Source organism: Eptatretus burgeri, chromosome 12 (assembly GCF_056783735.1).
Source record: "Eptatretus burgeri isolate ZD-2024b chromosome 12, Ebu_testis_v1, whole genome shotgun sequence".
Classification (NCBI taxonomy): Eukaryota; Metazoa; Chordata; class Myxini; order Myxiniformes; family Myxinidae; genus Eptatretus; species Eptatretus burgeri.
The window spans coordinates 7,751,828-7,775,705 of NC_140972.1; the positions used below are offsets into that span (position 1 = coordinate 7,751,828).

General features: G+C 43.8%; 1 protein-coding gene across 10 annotated transcripts in view; it reads left to right on the forward strand.

Moving 5' to 3' along the window:
* LOC147015035 (E3 SUMO-protein ligase PIAS2-like) overlaps positions 1-23,878 on the forward strand; it is a 297,048-nt gene that overhangs the window by 181,627 nt on the left and 91,543 nt on the right. For all 10 annotated transcript variants that reach the window (XR_015050202.1, XM_085849372.1, XM_085849367.1 and 7 more), the window contains one exon: positions 19,898-20,032. Coding sequence is in view for 9 of the 10 variants with exons in the window: in XM_085849372.1 (XP_085705498.1) it covers positions 19,898-20,032 (135 nt within the window). In the remaining variant the exon portion in view is untranslated. The remainder of the gene's footprint in view (positions 1-19,897; positions 20,033-23,878) is intronic.

Genomic DNA, 23,878 nt, shown 5'->3' on the forward strand with positions numbered 1-23,878 from the left:
TGGAGAGTTACGCCATTTTTAAACTTAGAAAATATCATCATTATACATGGGAAAGTGTTCAGCTGCCCTGACTCCACCCCATTAGAACCATATGCCACCATTGCATGAAGCCTTTGGCCTTTGCAGGCCTGTGGCCTGGGTGTTAGTCCATTGCCCAGTACAATTGAATGATACCAGGTTTCCACGATGTATTGTATACAGTATGTACATAAGCCGTACGCATGTTTTTACTTAATGTATGTACATCGGGTTATTTTTAATGTGAAATAGGCAAAGCCTTGAAACGAATGAAACGTGTTGGTTAGAAAGGTTGTTCTTCATTTTATTTCCAGTAACGGCTTGAGCCTGTGTTAGACGCAAACAATTTTTTTTATCTCCCGGGCATTCATTGGGACCGATTGGGGACGTATTGCAAGGCAATTCTCGCTCTTGTTGTTCGTTTTTTTTTTGTGTACATCGCCGATGCCCGTGGAAGAGCTCGTACATTGAACGAATCAGGATGTAACAGACAAAAAGCGAGCACAAAACACGCATGCATGGAGAAGGAAACCCAAAGGAGGAAAAACTGAAAAATTTGGAGGGATTTGGTTGTGGTTAATGAGGAAAGAAAATATCATGGTTTTGGATTGGGAACGGTGTGAAATGGCTGTGAACAGCTATCTTGGAGACCTGGAGGGAAGAATGAGATTGCAGAGGTTGTGGAATTTGATTCCACAGATGGGAAAAGGAGGAACAAGTGAGTGGAAGTGGGCAGTGATCCTGGATTTTGGTAGTTTTGCCAGAAGAGGATTGATGGTGGACCGTGTGAGCCCTGCAGAAGCCTGCGGGGGATAAAGCATGGAAAGAGCAGAGGAGCAAGATCAGAAAGGAGGTGGTGGAAGAGAGAGACCACCAGTCTGTCTACAATGGCAAAGTGATAATCCCATAGACTGAGCCTCAGTGCTTGGGATTCCAATCATCTTGAAGTCCTTGGTTTCCACAGCCTCAAGCTGAGCAAGATGTGAGGCAGGGGAGAGCAGTTCTCCATCAAGCTGCAGATGAAAGCCTTGTTGGTTCATCGGAGTTTCGGTGTGCCAAGGAAGCACTTTGAACGATGGAGTATCTTCAGTCGGGGGCTGGCTTTGGAGGAGAACGTTGAAATGTGGTTTGTCCAAGAAAGACCATTGCTGTTATTGAGACCCAGGAGTTTGAATGACTGAACCTCCTCAAGAGGATTGTTCAGAACGTAATGAAGAGGGGGGAGGAAGCGGTTGCCAGGCGGTTCTTTTGGATAGAGATAGTGAGAAAGAGAGAGAGATTTATCAGAATTGGAAGACATTCAGTGTTTGACCAGCTTGTAATTTTTTTTTCAACGTCTGAAGAGAGGTTAGAGGCTTCACCCCCCTGTCTAAAGGATTAGTGATGTCCCGTCAGAGGGTGGGGTCATCAACAAATAGATAAACCAATGTCACCCGCAGGGTGACCCGTATCTTGCCAAAAGGTGACCACATGTGACTTCTTTAAGGTCACACTGAGGTGAACAGAGCTGCTATCCACCAGGAGTGACTCCTTGAGGAATATCTGCCTACGAGAGATTCCGATGAGAATCGTTCTACAGAGTAACCATGAAAAATATGCTTTTGCCTCATAACGTCACCAAATGACATCATAATGTCTCAAGCTTGACATATCGAGAAAGCACTCATCGAGGTGTTCAATTTGAGGTACTACACGATATGGTTCCTAAAACTTGAAAATTTGACCTTGGGGTCAAATATGTTTGACCTGAGGCGCTAACCATGAAGGTCAAGGCCAATCGCCACCAAAAATTAATCAGCTGAGCGCCAGACCGTGAACTATATTCCCATGAAGTTTGAAGACGATCCGATCAAAATTACTCAAAAAATAAGGGTTTCGTCGACTCCCCTGATTTGCGACAGTGACGTTGACCTTTGACCTTGACCTTCAAAATTTTATGTGCTGAAAGGGACCTCCTATAGGCCTCTGATATGCGAAGTTGCAAAAATTTCCAATGATAACTGTGCTCTGCCGAGTGATTTATACGTGATTACAGACCAAAAAAAAACAAAAAAAACATTTGAAGGTCAAGGCCAATCACCACCAAAAATTAATCAGCTGAGCGCCAGACCATGAACTATATTCCCATGAAGTTTGAAGACGATCCGATCAAAATTACTCAAAAAATAAGGGTTTCGTCGACTCCCCTGATTTGCGCCAGTGACCTTGACCTTTGACCTTGACCTTCAAAATTTTATGCGCTGAAAGGGACCTCCTATAGGCCTCTGATATGCAAAGTTACAAAAATTTCCAATGATAACTGTGCTCTGCCGAGTGATTTATACGTGATTACAGACCAAAAAAAAACAAAAAAAACATTTGAAGGTCAAGGCCAATCACCACCAAAAATTAATCAGCTGAGCGCCAGACCATGAACTATATTCCCATGAAGTTTGAAGACGATCCGATCAAAATTACTCAAAAAATAAGGGTTTCGTCGACTCCCCTGATTTGCGCCAGTGACCTTGACCTTTGACCTTGACCTTCAAAATTTTGTGCACTGAAAGGGACCTCTATAGGCCTCTGATATGCGAAGTTACAAAAATTTCCGATGATAACTGTGCTTTGCAGAATTTTTTATACGTGATTACAGACAAACAAAAAAAACAAAAAAAACATACAAGCTGACTAACATATCTTGCAAAACTTCGTTTTGGCAAGATAATAAAGAGGAATTTCCAGTGTAAGAGAGATCATTCATTAAGATCAGGAATAGGACTGGGTCAAGAACACTGCCCTCGGGCACTTCAGGACAGGGAGACGTGATGAAAGGAATCTGTTGAGAGCCACACATTGGCCACTAGAGCAGAGGAAGTTGGCAAGCCACGTGTGGAGTTGGCCGTGGATGCCAAATGCAGACAGTTTGGAGAGCAAAGCAGGATGCCAGACTGTATCAAAATCATGAGATATGTCCAAAGACACTGCCCTGATCTCATGTCTGATGTTGAGACCCTCCATCCATCGTTGGGTGAGTAGAAGCAGCATGTCCAAGGTGGAGTAACCTGGTCTAAAACCAAATTGGTGATCTGAGATTAGGTGGTTGGAGAAAAGAAAGGTTTTCATATCAACTGTGATGATGGATTCCATGACCTTGTTGATGATTAGAAGTAAGCTGATAGATCTGTCGGTGAGGGCATCCGTTTTTGCACCTTTTTATGTTTTGCATTGATGTTGGTGGATTTCCAAGTAGATGGAAGATGTCGTAGTGCAAATGACAGGGTTCAAAGGACAAAGAGAGGATGTGCATGCCCAGCAGAACAGGTTTTTAGGACACGTTTGCTGTTGCTATTCGGTCCAGTCGCAGTCAGAGTCGATGGTTGAAAGAACCTTCTCTAGAATATTTGTCTCCAGGAGCATTTGGGTATGACAGGGAAGGATGGGTACCGAGAGTGAGGGGTTGGGGGCACAAGATTTGGAATCTGAGAAAGAATTGAAGCATTTGGCCTTCTCATGAGCAGAGTCGGTTGTGGTGCCATTTGAAGAGAGGGAAGGGATGGAAGTGGAGCATACTCCAGAGATGGACTTAACCCGGTGCCACCAGGTTTTAGAGGAGGGAGACGCGTTTGAAAGTTCATTCTTGAGGTTGGGCAGATGTTTTCTGGCTCTCCTGAGATTGACATGTACTTGTTGCAGACTTTTTGGAAAGCACCGAGATTTCCTTCTGTCAGATTTGCCTTCCAGGAAGAGAAGGCAAGTTGTTTCAGGACAGCTGCCTCACCACAAGCTTCAGTGTACTATGGGTGGGAGGAAGGGTCGGACAACTGAAGACAAGACGGGATAAATCTGTGCATGAGGGAGAGCAAGTTTCTGTGGAAAAATTCCAAGGTGGAGTTGGCATCGGGCCAGTAGATATGTAATGGGAGACCATTCCTGAAGAGAGATGACTGCTTCCAGAATGACAATATTTTGGATTTTTTATTTTAACCTGCTAAAAGGGTTGAAATGAAAATTGATTAACTTGTACAGTCGAGGAATTTGGAGGCATTCTAACTGATGCCTTTCTCAAAGCATTTCATCCCACTCTCTCCCCCTCCCCCCTCCCCACATCCACTCCTTCATTTCCTGCTTGTAACATTAAAGACTTGCATTTTTTTAATCTCCCGCCAACCAACGAAGTTGGCGGGGGATATAGAAATGGGTTCCGTCCGTCCGTCACATTTCGTTTCCGGAGCTTAACTACAAATCCCCTCAAGATATATTTATGAAATTTGGTACACATATCAAGCAAGTTGTGAACTGGTGCCTTTTGATATTTTCTAATTGATAGGTCACATGGTTTGGCAGCCATGTTGGATTCAAGAAAATATTAAATAATGTTTTCTCTGAATCACATAACCTAACGAAGTGAAAATTTGCAACTATAATCTTCCATCATGTCTGCATACATTGTAAAAATTATGACGTCACAAGTCACATGGTTTGGTGGCCATCTTTGATAGAAAAACACACCTCATCCGATTAACATGAAACTTCACACACGTATTCCACTGGAGGATTGGAGGCAGAATGTAAATTTATGATGTCATAGGTCACATGGTTCATCAGCCATCTTGGATTGAAAATTAATAAATTTAAAAAATGTTCTTCTCAAGAATGGCTGGACAGATTGAGGCAAAATTTGACATACACTTTCCCCAAGACATCTTTTCAGAAGCTTGTTAATTTCTAATTGATAGGTCACATAGTTTGGCGGCCATATTGAATTTACCCTAAAACCCTCAAACATGTTCTTCTCCAGAGCGGCTGGTCAGATCAAGGGGAAACTTCACATAAATATTGCACACGCTTAGGGAATATAAGTTTTGTTAATCTTCATTTACTATGGCGGGGGATATCGAAGACTGTCTTCAACGGATGCTAGTTTTATTTTTTTTCCTTTCAAGCTTTCCAAGTGCCTTCAATCTTTAAAACATGAAATATGTAAAATTGGCGTTATTTGTCATTTTGTATATCATAGAAACAAAGGCATTCAATTTTTTTTATACAGGGTGACAACAAAAAAAAAAAACAGTGCCCGTACAATATTTAATAAACCTTCATTATTATTTTTTTATTGACACATTCTTTAGTACATGTTTGCTTCACGTGATGCATGATCATGATGGAAAGTTTCATATGGATATCTTTCATGTCATTGATTTGATTGAGGTTAGAACACTGGATCTAGATGAGGTTCGAACACGGCCCTTACGCTTCAGGTATACTTGAATTTGACGACAAAAATACAGTGATTCAACAGATTTTGTCAGTTATTGCTGTTCATCTATGGATCATGGCCTTCCTCATGAGATGTCCTTAAGCATCTAACCCTGAACTCGTTTTAAGTCTCGAAAGATTTCCTTCTCAGGTAGATTTTGATTGAAAACGATTTTTCTTTTGTTGTGTGTGACATGTTGAAAAAAAAGGCCAATTTTGACTATCTAAATCTGTGGACGAAACAGCAACTCCACTTTGTGCACCTGCGAAAAAAGCAAGAGGATATCATTGGTTTGGAGGAAGTTATTAGAGATACCGTCAGTACTGGTTTTGTAGTCACCTTGTATTTGTCTAAATTGCGATCACATGCCCGGTCGTGTTGTGTACACATTTGTAAAATAAGTAACGGAGAAATGCCTTCACTATATTTATGCGACAAATACCTGCCTGGATCAAAATGCTTTACCACTAAACTTCTTTTGTTTTCTTTTTTTTTGCTGATCGATGCTTGTAAAATCTCTGGAGAGGAAAAAGTTTTACTATGGCTTCAACTTCTCCATTTTCCATTGATTGACATCGATAGGATTGCGGCACTGTTGTTTTCAACACAAGTAGTGTGCAGCAGCTGAAAATATAATTCTGGAGCAGAAGAATCGAACATCAGTTAAATGTTTTATGAATGTAGTTTCATTTTTTGGTTTGACAGATTTTACCACCCGATTAATATGACATTAATATTGTAAAAAAATACGCACCTTGTGTTTAGACTTCTCACCATCAGCCATGATGGCCGGGCAGATGCAGTGCCTCTTTGTTGAGTATGCCAAATTGAAAAACCTGAAAAAGCAAAACCGTGCATTCTTCACACAGTTTTGTTCTTATGAACATTGCAATGCACATCATTTGTGATAATTTTTAGCAGCGTCTCGCGTAGCAAACGCTGCTCTTCTTCTTCTTGTTCTTCTTCTTGTGAGGACAAAACCTTTATATTAGGACTCTGCTCTTTTATATACACGATCCGGATCTCCTTAAATACTAAACACTTGTACACATCCTCGCATTGAGGGTGCCTTTTGAGAGCGTCTATCATGAACTTTTAAATATATTCAGACATTTTCTTTAAAGTTTCGAAAAGTTCACGTTACTATTTAAAGATTATTCCATTTAATATATTGTAATTTCGTAAATACACTATATTTCGTAAATACGTAAATACACTATGACGGGTCTCGCTATTGGCTTAATCAAGGCAAGTGACGAAATATCGGAAGTTGTTTTTTTTTTCTTTTTTCTTTTTTTAACCGACAAAACCTTTAGGACGCTGCTCTTGGACACATTTGTCCTTGTTAAAGTGATTCTTCACCATTGAGAGATAGGGCCAAAAACATTACATCGCATGATTATCTCAAAAAGTTGTGGACAGGTTGGGAATGCAACAAACGCAATCCTTTCATCTCCTTTCCCTCTCAAGGCCGGAGCACCCAAAGGCAGTATTCTCGGCCCCATCCTATTCTTAATCTTCATCGGCTGTCCATCTTGTCAACTCCATGCATTCTCCCCTACATCTCATTCCTTCCCACATCCCTTATTTGTCCAAGTCTCCCTCTATTTTTCTTCAACCTTCCCCCTCTTACTTTCTACCGTTCATTTTGTTTTGTTGCGTCTTGATCTGTTCTGTGTTCGAGCACTTCCACAACCATCGACTTGGTTTCCAAAAGAAAAATGCACACGCATACCCTACAATGACCGATGTTACCTCGACATGGGACGGTCATTTAACATGAACACCTAATCATGTAATGTCCACGTACAGAACAAGGAGGTAAAGCAATGTCTCAAGGAGAGAGAACATATAAATAAATACTGCTCTGGTGGGAGAAATGGTGCCACTTTGTGTACGCCCAGACTGGAGAGAACTTTCGAATTGTGAGGTTGAGTGCTGAAGGGTTATTGGGGTGCAGTGTAGGTTAAGGGTGGGAGGGAGTAGAGAGGGGTTGGCACACCCCTGCACTTTCTTATTTTGACGTAACAGCGAATTTTCAGTGTATAACTCAACAAAAAATGCTCAGAATTGCTACCGTCTTGGTTTGTTTCACAAGTCTTTTAAATGGAGATGCCACCTGTATTGTGCGAGCCTAGTGCTCATGCAGATAGTGTTTATTTGCTATCAAAGTATACCCTGGTATCTGTTTTGCTGTACAACAGGTTGTAATGTATGGTGTTGACTGACAAACTTTACATGCACATTAATACCAGTCTTAATATCTCAATTTCCCCTTTTTTCAAAGAATAAATGAGGTTTTTCAGAATATCGGCCTCTCATTATTTTAAATGTGAGTTTGCTTGTGCAGTATTTCTTGCAAAGGCTTGACCCTCAGATTGGTAGCTACCCTGTGGTTCTTTTGCTGCAATTGTCACTGAGAAACACCTGTTGAGGTTTATTTATTCATATGTAGCCTATTGCTGCTTCATTTTCTTGGGGCGCAGCTGTGCCACTGATGCATTGCCCCTGCAACCAGTTAGCTGGTACTCATTTTGCAGACCTCAGAAGGATGATAGTCTGAGTCAACCCAACTGGCGTTAATTCAACGGAAAAAACAGGGGCTTGAACTCAAGACCCTAACATCTTAAGCTAGCAACCTTAACTGTTAAGTCAACACCAGGCTTCCCTATTCAGGTGAGGAGATAGTAATGAGAAATGTATGAAATTTAAACCTTGTTTGTTAGAAATTATATTTGATGGCCAATTAATCAGGTAGGGCACTGAAAATAAAAATAGGACCACTGTACCTGTAGCTTATCTTGGCCCTGGCCTCATGTAACCCATATTTGATGGCATTCTTGACTGCTTGGTCTGGAGAGGAAGATTTTTGAAGGAATTTATGTAATTTTTTTCCAAAATATTTACGTCTGCCATTTTGACACGTCCGGTCACATGGCCTCATGACTTCTGCAATATAATTAACATCCCTACCCTAGCTAATGTTGCAACCCAAATTTGGTCTCATTCTGATGGGTGGGTCTCGAGAAGAAGATTTTGGAAGGAATTTGCGTGACGGCCATTTTGATATAGAAAAAGACGTGTGTGTGTGTGTGTGTGTGTGTGTGTGTGTGTGTGTGTGTGTGTGTGTGTGTGTGTGTGTGTGTGTGTGTGTGTGTGTGTGTGTGTGTATATGTATGTATATGTATGTATATGTATGTATATGTATGTATATATATATATATATATATATATATATATATATATATATATATATATATATATATATATATATACATCATGAGATCTCAAAAAGTTGTGGATGGAGTGGGATGAAACTTGGTGGACATGTTGGGTGTGTGACAATGACGAATTTATTCAATTTTGGTGAAGTAGACGGGTCAATATACAACCAGAACAGCCGTACCCCCCAAAAATTGCTAATTTTTGTTTTATTGCATTTCCTTATATTTTAAGACTTACTTAGGAACATATCAAAAGTTGGACAGAAATGGACCATGGGAAAGTAAAAATTTTTGACATGATAAAAATGTCACAAAACCATACACGATTCACTACGTCGAAAACGAACCACTATGCAGATTATTCCATAGTATGTTTCCTCCTAATATATATCTTACATAAATATCTCGGTTTCAGGGGCGGAGAATGCTCTGGTGGCATTCAATGTATATGGCCAATGTAAATTGACTGCATGCTTCTAAAAGATCTCATTTTTGTATTTTCAGAGATGGAAAATGAACTCTTTATATGGTAAAGAGACCTGCCCTTTATGCCAAAGGGGATTGGACTGTGAGGAAACAGTATTAGTTCGTGAGAAAGGAGCAGAAGGCATCAACCGTGCAAGTGCCGAAAGGGGTGTTGACATCAGAATTCTAGCTGGTACCAGTGTTCACAAATCATGCCGAGTGAATCACATAAACAAAAAGGACATTGCTTTAACCAAGAAGGATCATGCGGAATCAGGTCCATCAGTCAAGAGGAGTGCTCGCATTTCCCTGGGACCATATGACAGTAAAACACATTGCCTTTTCTGCGGCACTGAAGTTAAGGAAGAGGACCCAAAGCGAGGCCATGCAGAAACGGCCAGTTTTGGCTACGTGAAGACTGACGCATTTGTTAAAACTATATCGGTTCATTGCAAAACAAGCAGCGATGAATGGACCATTGCTGTTCAAGGCCACATTGAATATTTTGAGGGTGATCTCCATGCAGCTGACCGTGTGTACCACAAGTCCTGCAACATTAATTTTCGCACAATGCGAGACATTCTACAACGGTTCAAGCCGACTGAGTCAAACAAGAGACGAAAAATGGGAAGGCCTAAGGACAGTGACCAGAATGAGGCTTTCGATAAGGTGTGCTCTTTTCTTGAAGACAATGAGGAACAGTTAACAATTACAGACCTCGTGGCTAGAATGGAACAATACCTGGGCGATGGTGAATCCAATGCATATGGGAACCAATACATGAAGGAACAGCTTAAAAAACGATATGGTAAATCTATATTCATGGCAGAGGGGAGAGGCTTAAAAGACATTGTGACATTCAGAGAAAAAACGTCCCAGATCCTCCGTGACCACTACAATGCACCACGAGAAGATGATGAAGAAGCACAAAAACGTGCAATTCTTCAGACTGCTGCAAAACTAATAAAAAGTGACATAAAAACAACTAAACAGTTGCACCACATGGGGATACATACCCAACTACTGCAGACCTAAGCCTTACTGCTGCATTGGGGTATGTCCCAGCTAGCCTGCGATTCTTGCTGCAGCATCTTTTGGTCGGGAAAGATACATCTAGGGAGGTTGCTGGTATTGGACAAGCAGTCATCCAAACAGTGCGTCCAAGGGCTGTAATTGCACCATTGCAGCTTGGTCTTGCAGTGCAAATGCATCACTTGTATAGGTCTCGTTTCTTGATAGTCTATCAACCTTTGGCTTTTCCTCATCTTACTTCGAAGTGCAACGGTTTGATATAAATGCAGCCTCTTCTCTTGCTCCGGATGTGTTTGGAGGTGACACCGACATTCTTGATACATCCTTGTTATTTGCTGGAGACAATGTGGACCACAACATCATAACGTTGGATGGAAAGGGTACCTTTCATGGGATGGGCATGATAGCAGCTATTACACCAGGGTGGCAATCTAGCCACATCATATCTAGAAAGAAAATGTCTGACAGGAAGCTCATCGAACTGACGAAGATCAATATAATGGATTACCGCTATGCAGAGCACATCAACCGCAACCTCAAATTTCAGCCCCTCCATTTGTTATCAATTTGTGATCGCATAATTGACATATTATGGGAGATGTCATTCCAGGGAAAGTCTCAATACAGTTTCTCCCAATGATTGATATTGTGACGTCCACGGGACTTGAACAGTCCCGCCAACGTAGAATGAGCCGAAACGATGGAGGCGATTTATTTTTATATAACCCAAAGACGGCGGTTTTAATCGCCCTACCGCAAACGGGACGAGGAAGGTGGCACGAGTCACTTTTCACTGAGTTGATGATGTTTATTCTTTTTTTTTACCACTGACCAGAAATAACAAGACTCGGCAAGAAGAGGGATCCGGGGCGATTCGACGGGATGGTGTAGGATCGGGCGTGGGGAAAAACACAGACAATTCCAATGAATATACAGATCTCAAACCCTCTAAGGCGCCAAGCAGACACACACACAAAACGTAGCTATCTCTGGTGGTCAGGCTGGACCGTGGTGTGAACGCAACTGTCCCTGGATTGGCGCCGGACGAGCCGGCCTTGCTCTCGCTAGGGGGGGGGCAGGAGAAACCGTGGTGCTGTCGTCCTCCTGGTCCTGGCCCAAGTTCGCCCACAGCTGCCAGGGAACCAGCTCCCGCGCCAAGCCGCGAGCAGGAGAGGGAGGCAGGTCCACCCGCCGCCCGACCCCGTATTCCGAGTCAGCAGAACCCTAGAGCCAACCAAAGCGAGGCACGAGGCTCGGCAAGGCTCCCAGGCACGATCAAGAGCACGATCAACTCAGCACAGCAACCAGGACGCTCTCTGCCAGAACAGGTTCCACATCAAAAAAAACACGAGAGTTCTGGTTGTAATCTTCTTCTTCTTCCTTTCGACCCCGAACAGAACCTTTTTATCCTTCTGCCCTCGTCACCTCCAATCGAGCCGTTTATTGGCCCACTGCCGTCGCCTTCTGCCAATCGTGATCATGGGGCGGAGCCATCCGCTGTACTGTCCTGTGACGTCACGGCCAGTCTTCAGAGAATACCAAAAGGGGTTACGCAGACACACTTACCCTATCCCGTCTCCCTATCTAATTACGTGACATTTATCATTTCCCCCTTGATGAAATGAACATTTACTAGACAACTTATCACCACTGAATTACTACTTATTACATCGAGATCCTGGTAAACTCGAACAGCATGGCATACCTAATTAAACATCCTAATTACCCTTTGAATGCATACCCCCCCCTCAAACGTAACACTGCCCCCTCCTCTGGTACCGCAGCTCCTGCAAGGTATATCACAGGCGCTACCGTACCAGCCTTAACACTTACTGACTCACACCGAATTAACCTAACGAAATAAAGTAGGAGGGGCAATGGGCAGCGAGTCGCAGCTAACTTACCTATCCTGCTTAATGTACTACCCCCTTATGGCCTTATCCTCGCCTAAACAATCATTCATTTTTTTTTATTTTATTTTATTTTATTTCATGAGAGCACTGAGCGAAGTTGCACTCCATCCTCCGGATCATCGCTCTTGCCCAGCACTCTTCCAGTGATCTGGGGAGGGGAAACAAAAGGTTCCACAAAAACACAACACTTATACCTTACATTCCTACTCTAAGTCTTAACGACACTATTCACAGAATATTTACACTTGGCCGCCTCCCCCAGTGGATGCTAATAGACCCAGCGTTACCTGGGGAGCCAATTTTCAAATTTGCTTGCCCCAAAATTATGCGGACATCATGCCCTTGCTGCACCTGTCAAGTTGTGCGGGATCGAGTGGGACTCGCACATCTTCACAACACTCGCACCATGGTCATCATCACATTTCTAGGTCATGGTCCTCATTTTAATCATGCAGGCTGAATCCCGTCGTGGCCGTGGGGTGGGTTACCACAAGATGATTGGGGCATCTCAGGTGCAACCATGCCCACAGGTAAGCTTCAGTCCAACCCGGACGTTTCTCCGCCCCGCTCCCTTTGATTCTTTCCCCCCTGGTAGCCATCAGCTCTAATCCCGTACAACACTCTGGAAGGGGTCTCACTGGCTCCTCTGGCCTTCCTGAGTCGCCAAGGTCCTACCCGCCTTGGTCGCCCAACCAGACCCTCTCCCAGTTGCCTCCAGACACTGTCACCACCAGCCACCAGGTGGTGAATCTCCTTGAAGGGGGTCGCAATTCATGCTCACTCAGCAATCCCTGTGGACAAGCACATCATCCCCACCCACAAAACCCACATGACTCCCCCACCCCATCGGCCTTACATGTGACACCTGCATTTCTAACACTTCACCGACCATGACCTTCCCTGTTACCACACCATGCCCAATAAAAAAAACAATGTGTGCACCATACATTTCACTTCTTCACTTAAAACAACTCACACAGCACTTCTCACCCGATCCACGCACCAGCCATTGGACAGTCACTCCTGCCCGCTTTGTTTCCAATTACCCACTGTCCCGATTGTCACTCTAAAACCCAGCAGAACTTACAAACCCATGCCAATTTTCCCACAATTCATTTTTTTTTCACTAAAGGAGGCACTTCGCCACAATCTCAGCAGCCGAGCATGGCCATATATGCTCAGCCCGATCTAGTCTCCCGGACCCCCGACAGTGATCTCCGGACCCGACCTATGAAAGGGCATCTCGGATAGACCTGGCGGTTCAGCAGGAGGATTCACCCTCTCCGAGTCTAAAAGTCTATTGGAGGGTCCCTCTATCGCCGGGTACCGGCAATATCGTTGCATGTGTCCTCTTCGCCCGCACCGGAAACAACTCCCCATAAAAGGCCCCCGTGGGTATCGGTGTAATGTCTCTTCCGGTTCCGGACCCCCTCGGCCATAATCGAATTGCTCTATTGGCTGGGCTGGACCACACAGCTTTGGCGCACCAACTATCGAATTACCCCTTATCAAACTTGACAGTTTCTGGCAAATTTCCTGAAACATTTGGGTAATGCCAATTTCTCCCAGCCCCCCTCCCTGATCCTGGATCTCCGCCTGTCGGATCGTCACCGATGGCCTCTCTGGAACCCGACCTGGCCGACTCCACGAGGCCAGCCTGGCCGCACACTCGGCCGCTCGGTGAACGGTGGGTGGATCCTGTAACTCCACTAGCGCTCGGACCTCAGGGTCAGGAAGAGCAGCTAAAAATTTCTCTAGTGCCAGTCTGTCCCACGCCTCCACTGTAAGGTCCCGATACGCGATCCTGACTGATTGGTAAATGTCCTGCGCCAGCTCCTGCACTGTCTCACCCGGCTTTAATCTGCGGTGCTGGAGCTGAGCCCGCACCAGATCACAGTTTGCCGCGAACCCAAACCGACGGCTCAACGCCTCGCAAATGTGGGAGCTGGTCAACATCCCCTCCGCGATCACGTTTAACACGTCTGCGGCTGGTCCCCGCAACGTTGCCACCAAATTCCCTGTACGTTCCCGCTCATTCCACCCGTTTAGTCGGGAAATGAACTCAAATTGCGTCAGAAAAGCTTCAACGCTCCCTGACCCGTCAAAATTTACCAGGGGGATCACTTTTACGGTAGCCCGCTTCTCAGTTTCTCCCTTGTCCGAATCCAGCCCAGGGATCAAACACCCTTGTGGCTGCGTATCCAATTTCGGAGCCCACTGTGGCCAAAGATGTTTTGTGGTGAGGGTCTCATGGGTCAATTTTGCCTCCTGTTCCAAACGTTGAATGGACAGATTCACCTCTTCCCGCAGGATCTTCTGGGCCCGCACAACCTCCTCCAAGGCTCCGTCGCGAGTTTGTAGCTGCTCCTCAACCAACCCGGACACTCTACTTACAAAAGACGGCTCTACCAGGCCTTTATCCAAGACTTCATCTTGGCTCATAATTTTATCTTGTTCGTCCAAACGAGCCTCCAATCCTTTTAGCTCCTCCGCCAAATTCATCACTTGCTTCCTCAGCTCTCCCCACTCTTCAACTTGCAGCTGCATACGAGCATCCACACAGGCACGATGACGTTCCAGGCTTTCATCCACTTTATCAACCCTAATGTTCGTTGCATCAATTTTATCTACCAATTTTTTCCGTATATTTTCCCCCTCCAATGTAATTTCTACCTTTGTTTCCTCCAATCTATCCTCGAATTTACTTTGTATTTCTCCCAATTTAACATCCACACACTCCTGCATCTCATTTTTCATTTTCTCCATCTTTTCCCCCAATTCATCCCTCATTAAATCGATCCGTGCACCCAACTGTACCCCCATTACCCTCAATTGATCTGTCATTTCTGCCCTCTGTGTCACGAATTGATTTTCCATTTGTGCTGTCATTTCTGCCCTCTGTGTCGTCATTTCTGCCCTCTGTGTCACGAATTGATTTTCCATTTGTGCCCGCTGTGCCATCATTTTTGCCCCCTGTGCTGTAATTGCACTCATTAAACGTTCCAACATTGTCCAGATCGTCATCGTGCCGGTTTCCGGCGCTGCCGGCTCCGTTACGGGCGATGAAGCACGGTCCACGCTCGGAATGGGGGGGGTTCCAACCCTACCCCCGTCTCTCCCCTCTTCCCCCGACTCGCTGCCAGACACGTGGCCTTCCTCCTCAAACATCTGCACATCCGCCATGGTGCAGAAGGCCCGTTTGCCGCCAATTAATTTAAATTTGAAAAATCGCGCCAAAATTTTCCCGCGCTCGCGCGCTTTTCTGTATTAATTTTATATTCCAATTCGTGGCGAGATTTTAATCCTGGTATATAATTTAGAGGCGTTCGAACATCCAACACCCTGACACCAATGTGACGTCCACGGGACTTGAACGGTCCCGCCAACGTAGAATGAGCCGAAACGATGGAGGCGATTTTTTTTATATAACCCAAAGACGGCGGTTTTAATCGCCCTACCGCAAACGGGACGAGGAAGGTGGCACGAGTCACTTTTCACTGCGTTGATGATGTTTATTCTTTTTTTTACCACTGACCAGAAATAACAAGACTCGGCAAGAAGAGGGATCCGGGGCGATTCGACGGGATGGTGTAGGATCGGGCGTGGGGAAAAACGCAGACAATTCCAATGAATATAAAGATCTCAAACCCTCTAAGGTGCCAAGCAGACACACACACACACACACACACACACACACACACACACACACACACACACACACACACACACACACACACACACACACACACACACACACACACAACGTAGCTATCTCTGGTGGTCAGGCTGGACCGTGGTGTGAACGCAACTGTCCCTGGATCGGCGCCGGACGAGCCGGCCTTGCTCTCGCCAGGGGGGAGGGGGGGCAGGAGAAACCGTGGTGCTGTCGTCCTCCTGGTCCTGGCCCAAGTTCGCCCACAGCCGCCAGGGAACCAGCTCCCGCGCCAAGCCGCGAGCAGGAGAGGGAGGCAGGTCCACCCGCCGCCCGACCCCGTATTCCGAGTCAGCAGAACCCTAGAGCCAACCAAAGCGAGGCTCGGCAAGGATCCCAGGCACGATCAAGAGCACGATCAACTCAGCACAGCAACCAGGACGCTCTCTGCCAGCACAGGTTCCACATCAAAAAAAACACGAGCGTTCTGGTTGTAATCTTCTTCTTCCTTTTCGACCCCGAACAGAACCTTTTTATCCTTCTGCCCTCGTCACCTCCAATCGAGCCGTTTATTGGCCCACTGCCGTCGCCTTCTGCCAATCGTGATCACGGGGCGGAGCCATCCGCTGTACTGTCCTGTGACGTCACGGCCAGTCTTCAGAGAATACCAAAAGGGGTTTACGCAGACACACTTACCCTATCTAGTGTCCCTATCTAATTACGTGACATTTATCATTTCCCCCTTGATGAAATAAACATTTACTAGACAACTTATCACCACTGAATTATTACTTATTACATCGAGATCCTGGTAAACTCGAACAGCATGGCATACCTAATTAAACATCCTAATTACCCTTTGAATGCATACCCCCCCCCCCTCAAACGTAACATTATGAACCCAGGTGACAAAACCTGCATCTTGTCAACTCTTGATTACCTGAGCAAACTTGCATCAAAACACAACATGCCAGCAATCATCACATTTGACCAACCGCTCTTTTGGAAGGCCTCTGAGATAGTAAATGCTCTTCCTGCTGATAACCCAATCCATAATGCAGTGCTACTGCTTGGGAGCTTCCACACATTAATGAATTTGTTGGGTGCCATTGGAGGTTTGATGGATGAAAGTGGACTGATAGAGATCCTGGAAACAGTGTATGGTCAAAATGCTGTTGTGCACATGCTGAGTGGGAAGGCGGTGCAACGTGCTTTTCATGGCCATTTGCTTGTGGATCAGTGTCTTGCATGTCAGGTTGTTGGCAAGATTGTGGAAGTTGACCCTGGGTTTCAAGAACAAGTGGAAGAACTGGAGCGACTGTACATTTCCCTGGAGACTGTCGAAAGTGACACTATAGAGTCTGTGTTGCAATCAGAGTGCATTCATTTCATTGACAATAGATTGAATCAGGAAAGGAATAAACTTGCAAAGGACTCGAAAACCAGTGCACTTTGGATCAACTACCAGCATATGTTGGGAATTGCAAGGGCACTTGTGGCAGCTGATCGGACGGAGTCCTGGGAGATGCATCTCCAAGCCATACCAGCTTGCTTGCCGATATTTGCAGCTGCTGGCCATCCCAATTACCTGAAGTCAGCTCGACTCTATCTCGAGAAGATGTTTGCGTTAGAGGATGACAACCCTGAGGTTCATCAGAAGTTCCAATCTGGTTATCATGTAATCCGGCGCAGTGACCAATACTGGGCTGGCCTAGGCTCTGATCTTGTGATAGAACAGACATTAATGCGCTCACTGAAAAGCCAAGGGGGGCTGACTCGAGGAAGTGGGATGTCAGAGCACCAGAGAGCAGTTTGGACTCTGTCTTCAACCATATCGTCCTCCTACAACCTTGCTATGCAAGAACTGACCTCGAGTAGCTACTCAACAAGTGAACAACATAAGGAGTTGACAACATCCAGGGCGAGTCGAGATGAAGCTGATCATGGCAAAGTTGCTAAAAAACTGGACAGCTTCACACCATTTTCTGATGACAAGTCATTGCGCAATATCATCACAGGGGTTACTGCAAATGAGGATGTCAATGTTCATGACCTATTCAAAGTAGGTAGTGACATTGTCAAGAAGATGGATGATCACCCAGCTTACTCCTATTCACACAAAAGGAGTTCTAAAGTCAAGACGCTTGCATCCAGCAGGGCAGTCAAAGTTTCTGAGTTCCGCACAATAGATCCAGCGTTACTATTCCAGAGGTTCTTAGTCGTGTCACAGACGGGAGATCTCCAGATAGGTGAAGTGATGAAATATGAACTCTGCCCATACCCAATGTCTCTTTTTGAGGCAAAATCATCCTACGCCAGCCAGATAAACCACAGTTGGCGGAGGCAATAAGGAATTGTGCTACAACCAAATCTGACAATGCTGTCAACCAGACAGTTCCAGGAACAGATCACTATGTTCTTGATGGGGGATCACTTATTCACTGCTTAAAATGGACAGAAGGATTCACCTACAGTTCCATTGCAGATGAATATGCCTCATTTACAGTCAGACACTATGGCAAAGCTACTGTTGTGTTTGATGGTTATGAGGCTGGGCCAAGCACAAAGGACTGTTCTCATCAACGTCGGAATAGAAACAAGAATGCCACCAAGGTTAACATTACGGAGTCAACAAAATTTGTTGGGAAAAAGGAGGACTTTCTGTCGAATGAGTCAAACAAGCAGGCATTGATACTGTTGATTATTGAGGTGTTGCGCAAGGAAGGCTGTGAGGTGATCCAAGCAGAGGGAGATGCTGATGTTGAGATTGCAAAAGCGGCCGTCGCAAATGCGGCTTCCAGATCTACAACCCTCATTGGAGAAGATACAGATCTCCTTCTCCTCCTGCTCTTCTATATGGTGGAGACAAACTGCATTGAACTCTATTTCCGTTCTGACAAAGCAAAATCAAATCTCTACAATATCAAAGTCCTTCAGCAGATACTTGGAAATGCAGCCTGCAGAGATATATTGTTCCTTCATGCATTAACTGGCTGTGACGCAATGTCTCGTGTCTTTGGGATTGGAAAGAAGTCAGGGTTTCAAAGAATCATCAAGAAAGAAAAGGAACTGATAGACAGCTCAAAGGTGTTCTGTAAACCACAGCAGAGTCAGGATGTTATTGAAACTGCAGGCTGCAGAGCAATGGTGGCATTGTTTAAAGCAAATCAGAACGACTCATTGGCATCGATCAGATACAACATTCTCTGCAAAGAGGTTGCAAGGGCTAAGGCATTCGTCACTCCTGAAAGACTGCCCCCGACATTCTCTGCGGACCTATTACCAGGTAATGGAATGGATGGGCCTTTGTTGTGGAATGGAGCCAACGGAGTGGGGATGGAAGGTAGAAGGAGGAAAACTTATTCCAGTGATGACAGACAAAAGCCCTGCTCCAGACATACTACTTCAGATGATTCACTGCAACTGTTCAGGGGGGTGCAAAACAGGGGTGTTCATGTAGGAAGCATGGATTAGAATGCACCAGTGCATGTGGACATTGCCAGGACAGCAACTGTGACAAGATGAGTGTTGAACCAGAGATAGAGGAGGAGGAGGAGGAGGACGATGAAACTGGAATCTAAGACTAGAAGGCATATGGTACTTCCACATGTGTCAAAATTGTCCAATTTTTTATATGTTGCTTTCCATGTCATAGACTGGCAGAAACAATCAAAGAACATATATTTGTGCAAATATTTACTTTAAATTGTGAATGGTCTCAGGATTAGCACTGCATAAACTACCAGCAACGATCATAATACAAATATTGGTGCAAAATTAACTTTCAATTGTTAGTGGTCTGATGATTATCAGTCAATTTTTAACGTTTTATCTGCTGGCAGCCATCTTGTTTTCTGATGTCAATGAGGGACTTTCCCATGCGTCAAAATTGTCTAACTTTTAATATGTTGTCTTCCACATCATAAACTACTAGAAATAAGCATAAAACAAAAATATGCAATTTTTTGGGGGTCAGGCAGTATATTGACCCGTCTAAAGATCAGAATCCAGATCTGGATGCGAGAATTATTAAATTTTTAAACTGATTCTTCACCATTGAGAGATTGGGGCAAAAACAATATATAGCATGATATTTCAAAAATGTATTGGTCCCGGTATGTTCTCGTGGATCAGGCATTACGTGGTGGAGGTACGCGCTCTACCGAGTGCCCTTCTAGTTCTAATATTTATTGTATTCAATATACTTTCTGTGCATTTTAAGAAAAAAAAAATTCTTTCAATCTCTTTTTACTTCATTAGCAAGGGTTTATTTATTTATTGACACATGTTATTGGTCCGTAAGCATTTTGTTTTGGATGTCTGACACTCCCTTCTTGCTATTCCTTATGTTGAGCAGGGCTGCCTTCCACCTGCAAAGAATGGTGTTGAGCCAAAGAGGCTAAGTCGGCCCATCAACATCACTCCATATATCCACCTGTCACCCACTGTCCCGAATCATGTGACTGTGTCTTGGACTACAGATTTCTCCAGGGTGAGATATCGATCGACATGAATACCCTTTGCCCTTTTTTGTTAACCACCGCCATCGAAGATCGGAGGTTACTGTTTTCGCCCCTTTCTGTTTGTTTGTTTGTTTGTTTGTTTGTGAACAGTATAACAGAAAAACTCCTCGACAGATTTCGACGAAACTTGGTGGGGGGATTAGGTATGGCCCAAGGATCATGCTTTTAGATTTTGGACTTGTTCCAAAATACAATATGGCCACTATGGCGGCCATTTTGAAAAAATATTTGAAACTTTTTTTTTTTGCATTTCTACATGTTTTAAGTGATTTCCAACCCCCTCCCCCCACAAAAAAAATTGTTAGAGAAAAAAAAATTTTGCAACTTTTTTTTCAACAAAATTTCGATTTTTTTTTTTTTTTTTTTTTTTTTTTTTTTTTTTTTTTTTTTGCATTTCTACATGTTATGTGATTTCCAACAAAAAAAAAAAACATGCCAAAATTATAGTTGCGGCTGATTTTGGAACTTCAGTTGGATATACCCACGTAAAATCAATTTCTGTCTCAAGGAATCTAGTTATGATGAATGAATTGAGTATGTAAAAGTTAAAAGTAAAAGGGAAAGTTGCAAACTATAACTCTGTGAGCACTGTTGACGTCAAATTGAATGAATAGGATATCAGGTTCACTTGAGTGACCCAACAGTATTGGCGGCGGAGGTTTTGCACTCTCCCGAGTGCTCCCCCTCTAGTTTTGTTTTGTTTTAGTTTTTTTTGACAAATTGCGTACATGCTGTTTGCGTAGAGCTCAGAGGGTAACATTCATTAAACAGGAGGTCTTGCAAATACCTGTCACGTTTCGGAGAATCGAGGCGTTTGTGGAAAAATAATGGTGGTGTCTATGCGGAGGTAGGTGGTGTGGTTGGGCATTTTCGCATAGAACTGCCTTTGTCTTTGTGTTTCTTTAATCATTTCCCATGAAACGCGTAGGTTTACGTTGATTACTTTAAAATTTGTTTTTAATTATCAGTTCTAAGTTTGTTAATTTCTTGAATGTGTCAATTTCAGGATTATTTTGTTCAGAAGAGTACATTTCCTCTTGATGCTGGACTCGTATTTTTTAATTATTTATTTATTTATTTAATGTTAAAGACTCCAGTCACGGATTAAAAGTCCTCATCGAGGCTCGGCCTTAAATAAAAAAAACTGCGTCGATAGAAAAGTAACGCAAGAGAGAATTGTCTAAGACTTTTTGAGGAAGTAAAAAATCTGCTCTGAAAAAGGGGAAGGTCATAACTGTTTGGAAAGACATAAGGTAAAGAGTTTCAGAGTTTGGCGATGGAGAGAAAAAAACAAACAACGGCCAACCCTTGAGTTGCCAATGGCCACACAATAATCATGTGATGTGGTGGCTTGTCGAGTATTTTGTGGTCTCGCTAATGGCGGAGGGACACAGGCAGCAAGTTCTCGGGAGCAGAACCGAAGTAACATCGATAGAAGAGAGACAGAGACAACTTTTCAGTGTAATTGAAGCAGGTCGAGTTTTGAGGTCAGATTGGGAGAGTTGATACGTCTGATTACTTTGGATTCAATTCTGTCCAGTAAGTATGTGGAGCTAGAACCTCTCCAGATGAGAGCAGTACTCTTTGCAAGGACGAATCAATCCTTTATATAGTTGAAGCAACTGTTCAGAGGAGAAGAATCTTCGACATCTGAACAGGAATCCTAATTTCTTTGATGCAGACTTGGCTATTTGCGTAATGTGTGGATTCCAGGATAAATTTGATGTTTGGGTAATACCAAGTTGGTTTATTGTATCATATGGTGTAATTATGGAGCTTTCAAAGGAGATTGGAGAGTTGAGAGGAGTTTTAGAGAGAGATTGGAAGAAATATAGTTTTAGAAACATTAAACTTAACTTGATTAGATTTGCTTCAGGTGTTGAACAATGACAGAGATAGAACGGTCAGAGAAAGCTCGAAATGAGAGAGAGCAGAGTGAAGAAGGAAGCCGAAAGAGGGAAGCTTTGATATCGACCCCCCTGATGCCAAACTCTGTCAAAGGGTTTTGAGACATCAATGCCTACCTTTTTACAGCGCGTGCGGTGTATACAATTGCACCGAGTTTGAAATGTCCCCGGTGTCCCTGCCCCCCCCTCCCCCACGTGCCTTAGTGCCTCAAGTGAGCCAATGACGGCCGTCCGGTAGATGGCAGTGCGTAACCTAGACGGAAATGGCGACAATTGACGGAAATACCCGAGTATTTCAATGGAAATTTGTGAAACTAATGTGTTATACATGTGAAAACCATTGAATTTATTGCTTGACGGAAAAAAAACAAGCAACGCTCCCCTCTCATGTACGAACAAACGAAAGACGTCATTTCTGACCACCATGGCATTTCGCGCTGAACGCTGAAAGCTAAGATCTTCTTATGCCATCATTCTCTTTAATATTAGCCATAAACAAGTGTTTCGTCATGCATTAGTAGTTGAAATTTACTTACAATTATGGCAGATATTGGTGGCAAAGTGATGTGGTTCTTTCAATAACATTAGTGAACTCATTTGCTTCACCACACGTGCTGTATTGAAGGATTTCACTTGTTCTTAAATGGAAATTTCCTCAAACAAGGCATCAAGCCATTCTCGGTAAGGAGCTTAGGGAAGGTTCGATAAAGATAAAGATAAAGCAAATAAAAATAACAAGAAAACATTCCAAGATCCAGGCATACGTGAAGTAGCAGAAGTAGGGTGAAATGTGATGTAACCTCAGATGCAGGAAGTAGGAATTGACATTCTTCTTAAAGCTGGGTAGATCGTAGGATAATGGGAAGCACATTGCAGGAAGTGAATTTCAAAGCAAGATAGTTTTTACCCCTTGTGCTATCTGCATAACCTTTCGTTTTGCACTTTGGATCAGCTATAATGCTTGGGTGTGCAGAGGTGGCAAACTGAGTCTTGCGTACAAACACTCGTGCAGGAGGCACCAAGTTAGAAAGTCCAGCAGAACATTTGCCATGAAATATCTACAGAACAAACTAAGAGTGGCAACTGACCTACAACAAAGGATTCCCCAAACTCTCTCAAAGAAGAGTCCCAGACATTTGTAATGTAAAAAGGATAACACCGATCGATGTTTGTTTCTTGCGAAAGCCATATTTATGGTCAGATAGAAGACAGATTCAAGATGCTTGAGGATCTTGTCGATGGTCGATGGTGTTGCACAACGATATAACTTTTGTCCGGGTTCAACGTCAGGGACGAGGTCACGAGGTCACGTAAGTTATAAAAATCGCCATTTTCAAAACCTATCTCGTCTGCCATTTTACAAGATATTCGGCAACTGTTTATTGATAATGATAGTAAAAAAATATTATCTTGTATCTAACCAGACAGATTTTTGAATTTCCTTCCCGTTTGATCGTCACGTGATCTGGAAGATGGCCAAAAACGCCGATGCGATTCGCAAAGAAGGATGGAAGGAGAAATGAAATATAAATATAAAACACATTTTTAGCCTTGTCTATTTATACATTTTCTGCCGAAGGTGCAAAAGTATCAAAACCCAAAATGTAAACGTCGGCATTTATTTTCAAAATATAATTTCGTGCGTGCGCCAAAATGCCGAGTCATCTTTAACCAAACTGCGCAGTAAAACTGCGCAGTAGTCCGGTCATGGCGTCTGAACAGTGGCCAGCGTGGTTCAGATTGACTGTGGTTTCTGGGGCGAAGGTGATTGTTAAGAAGTATGTCGGCGGTATAAATTCGAGTGACTCTATTGGTGATTTAATCACGCAACTTCTTGACAACGAATATTCTGACCGAACGATTGCATCAATTCAGTGCATCAGCAGGGCTGATTCGCAGGCTCCTCTC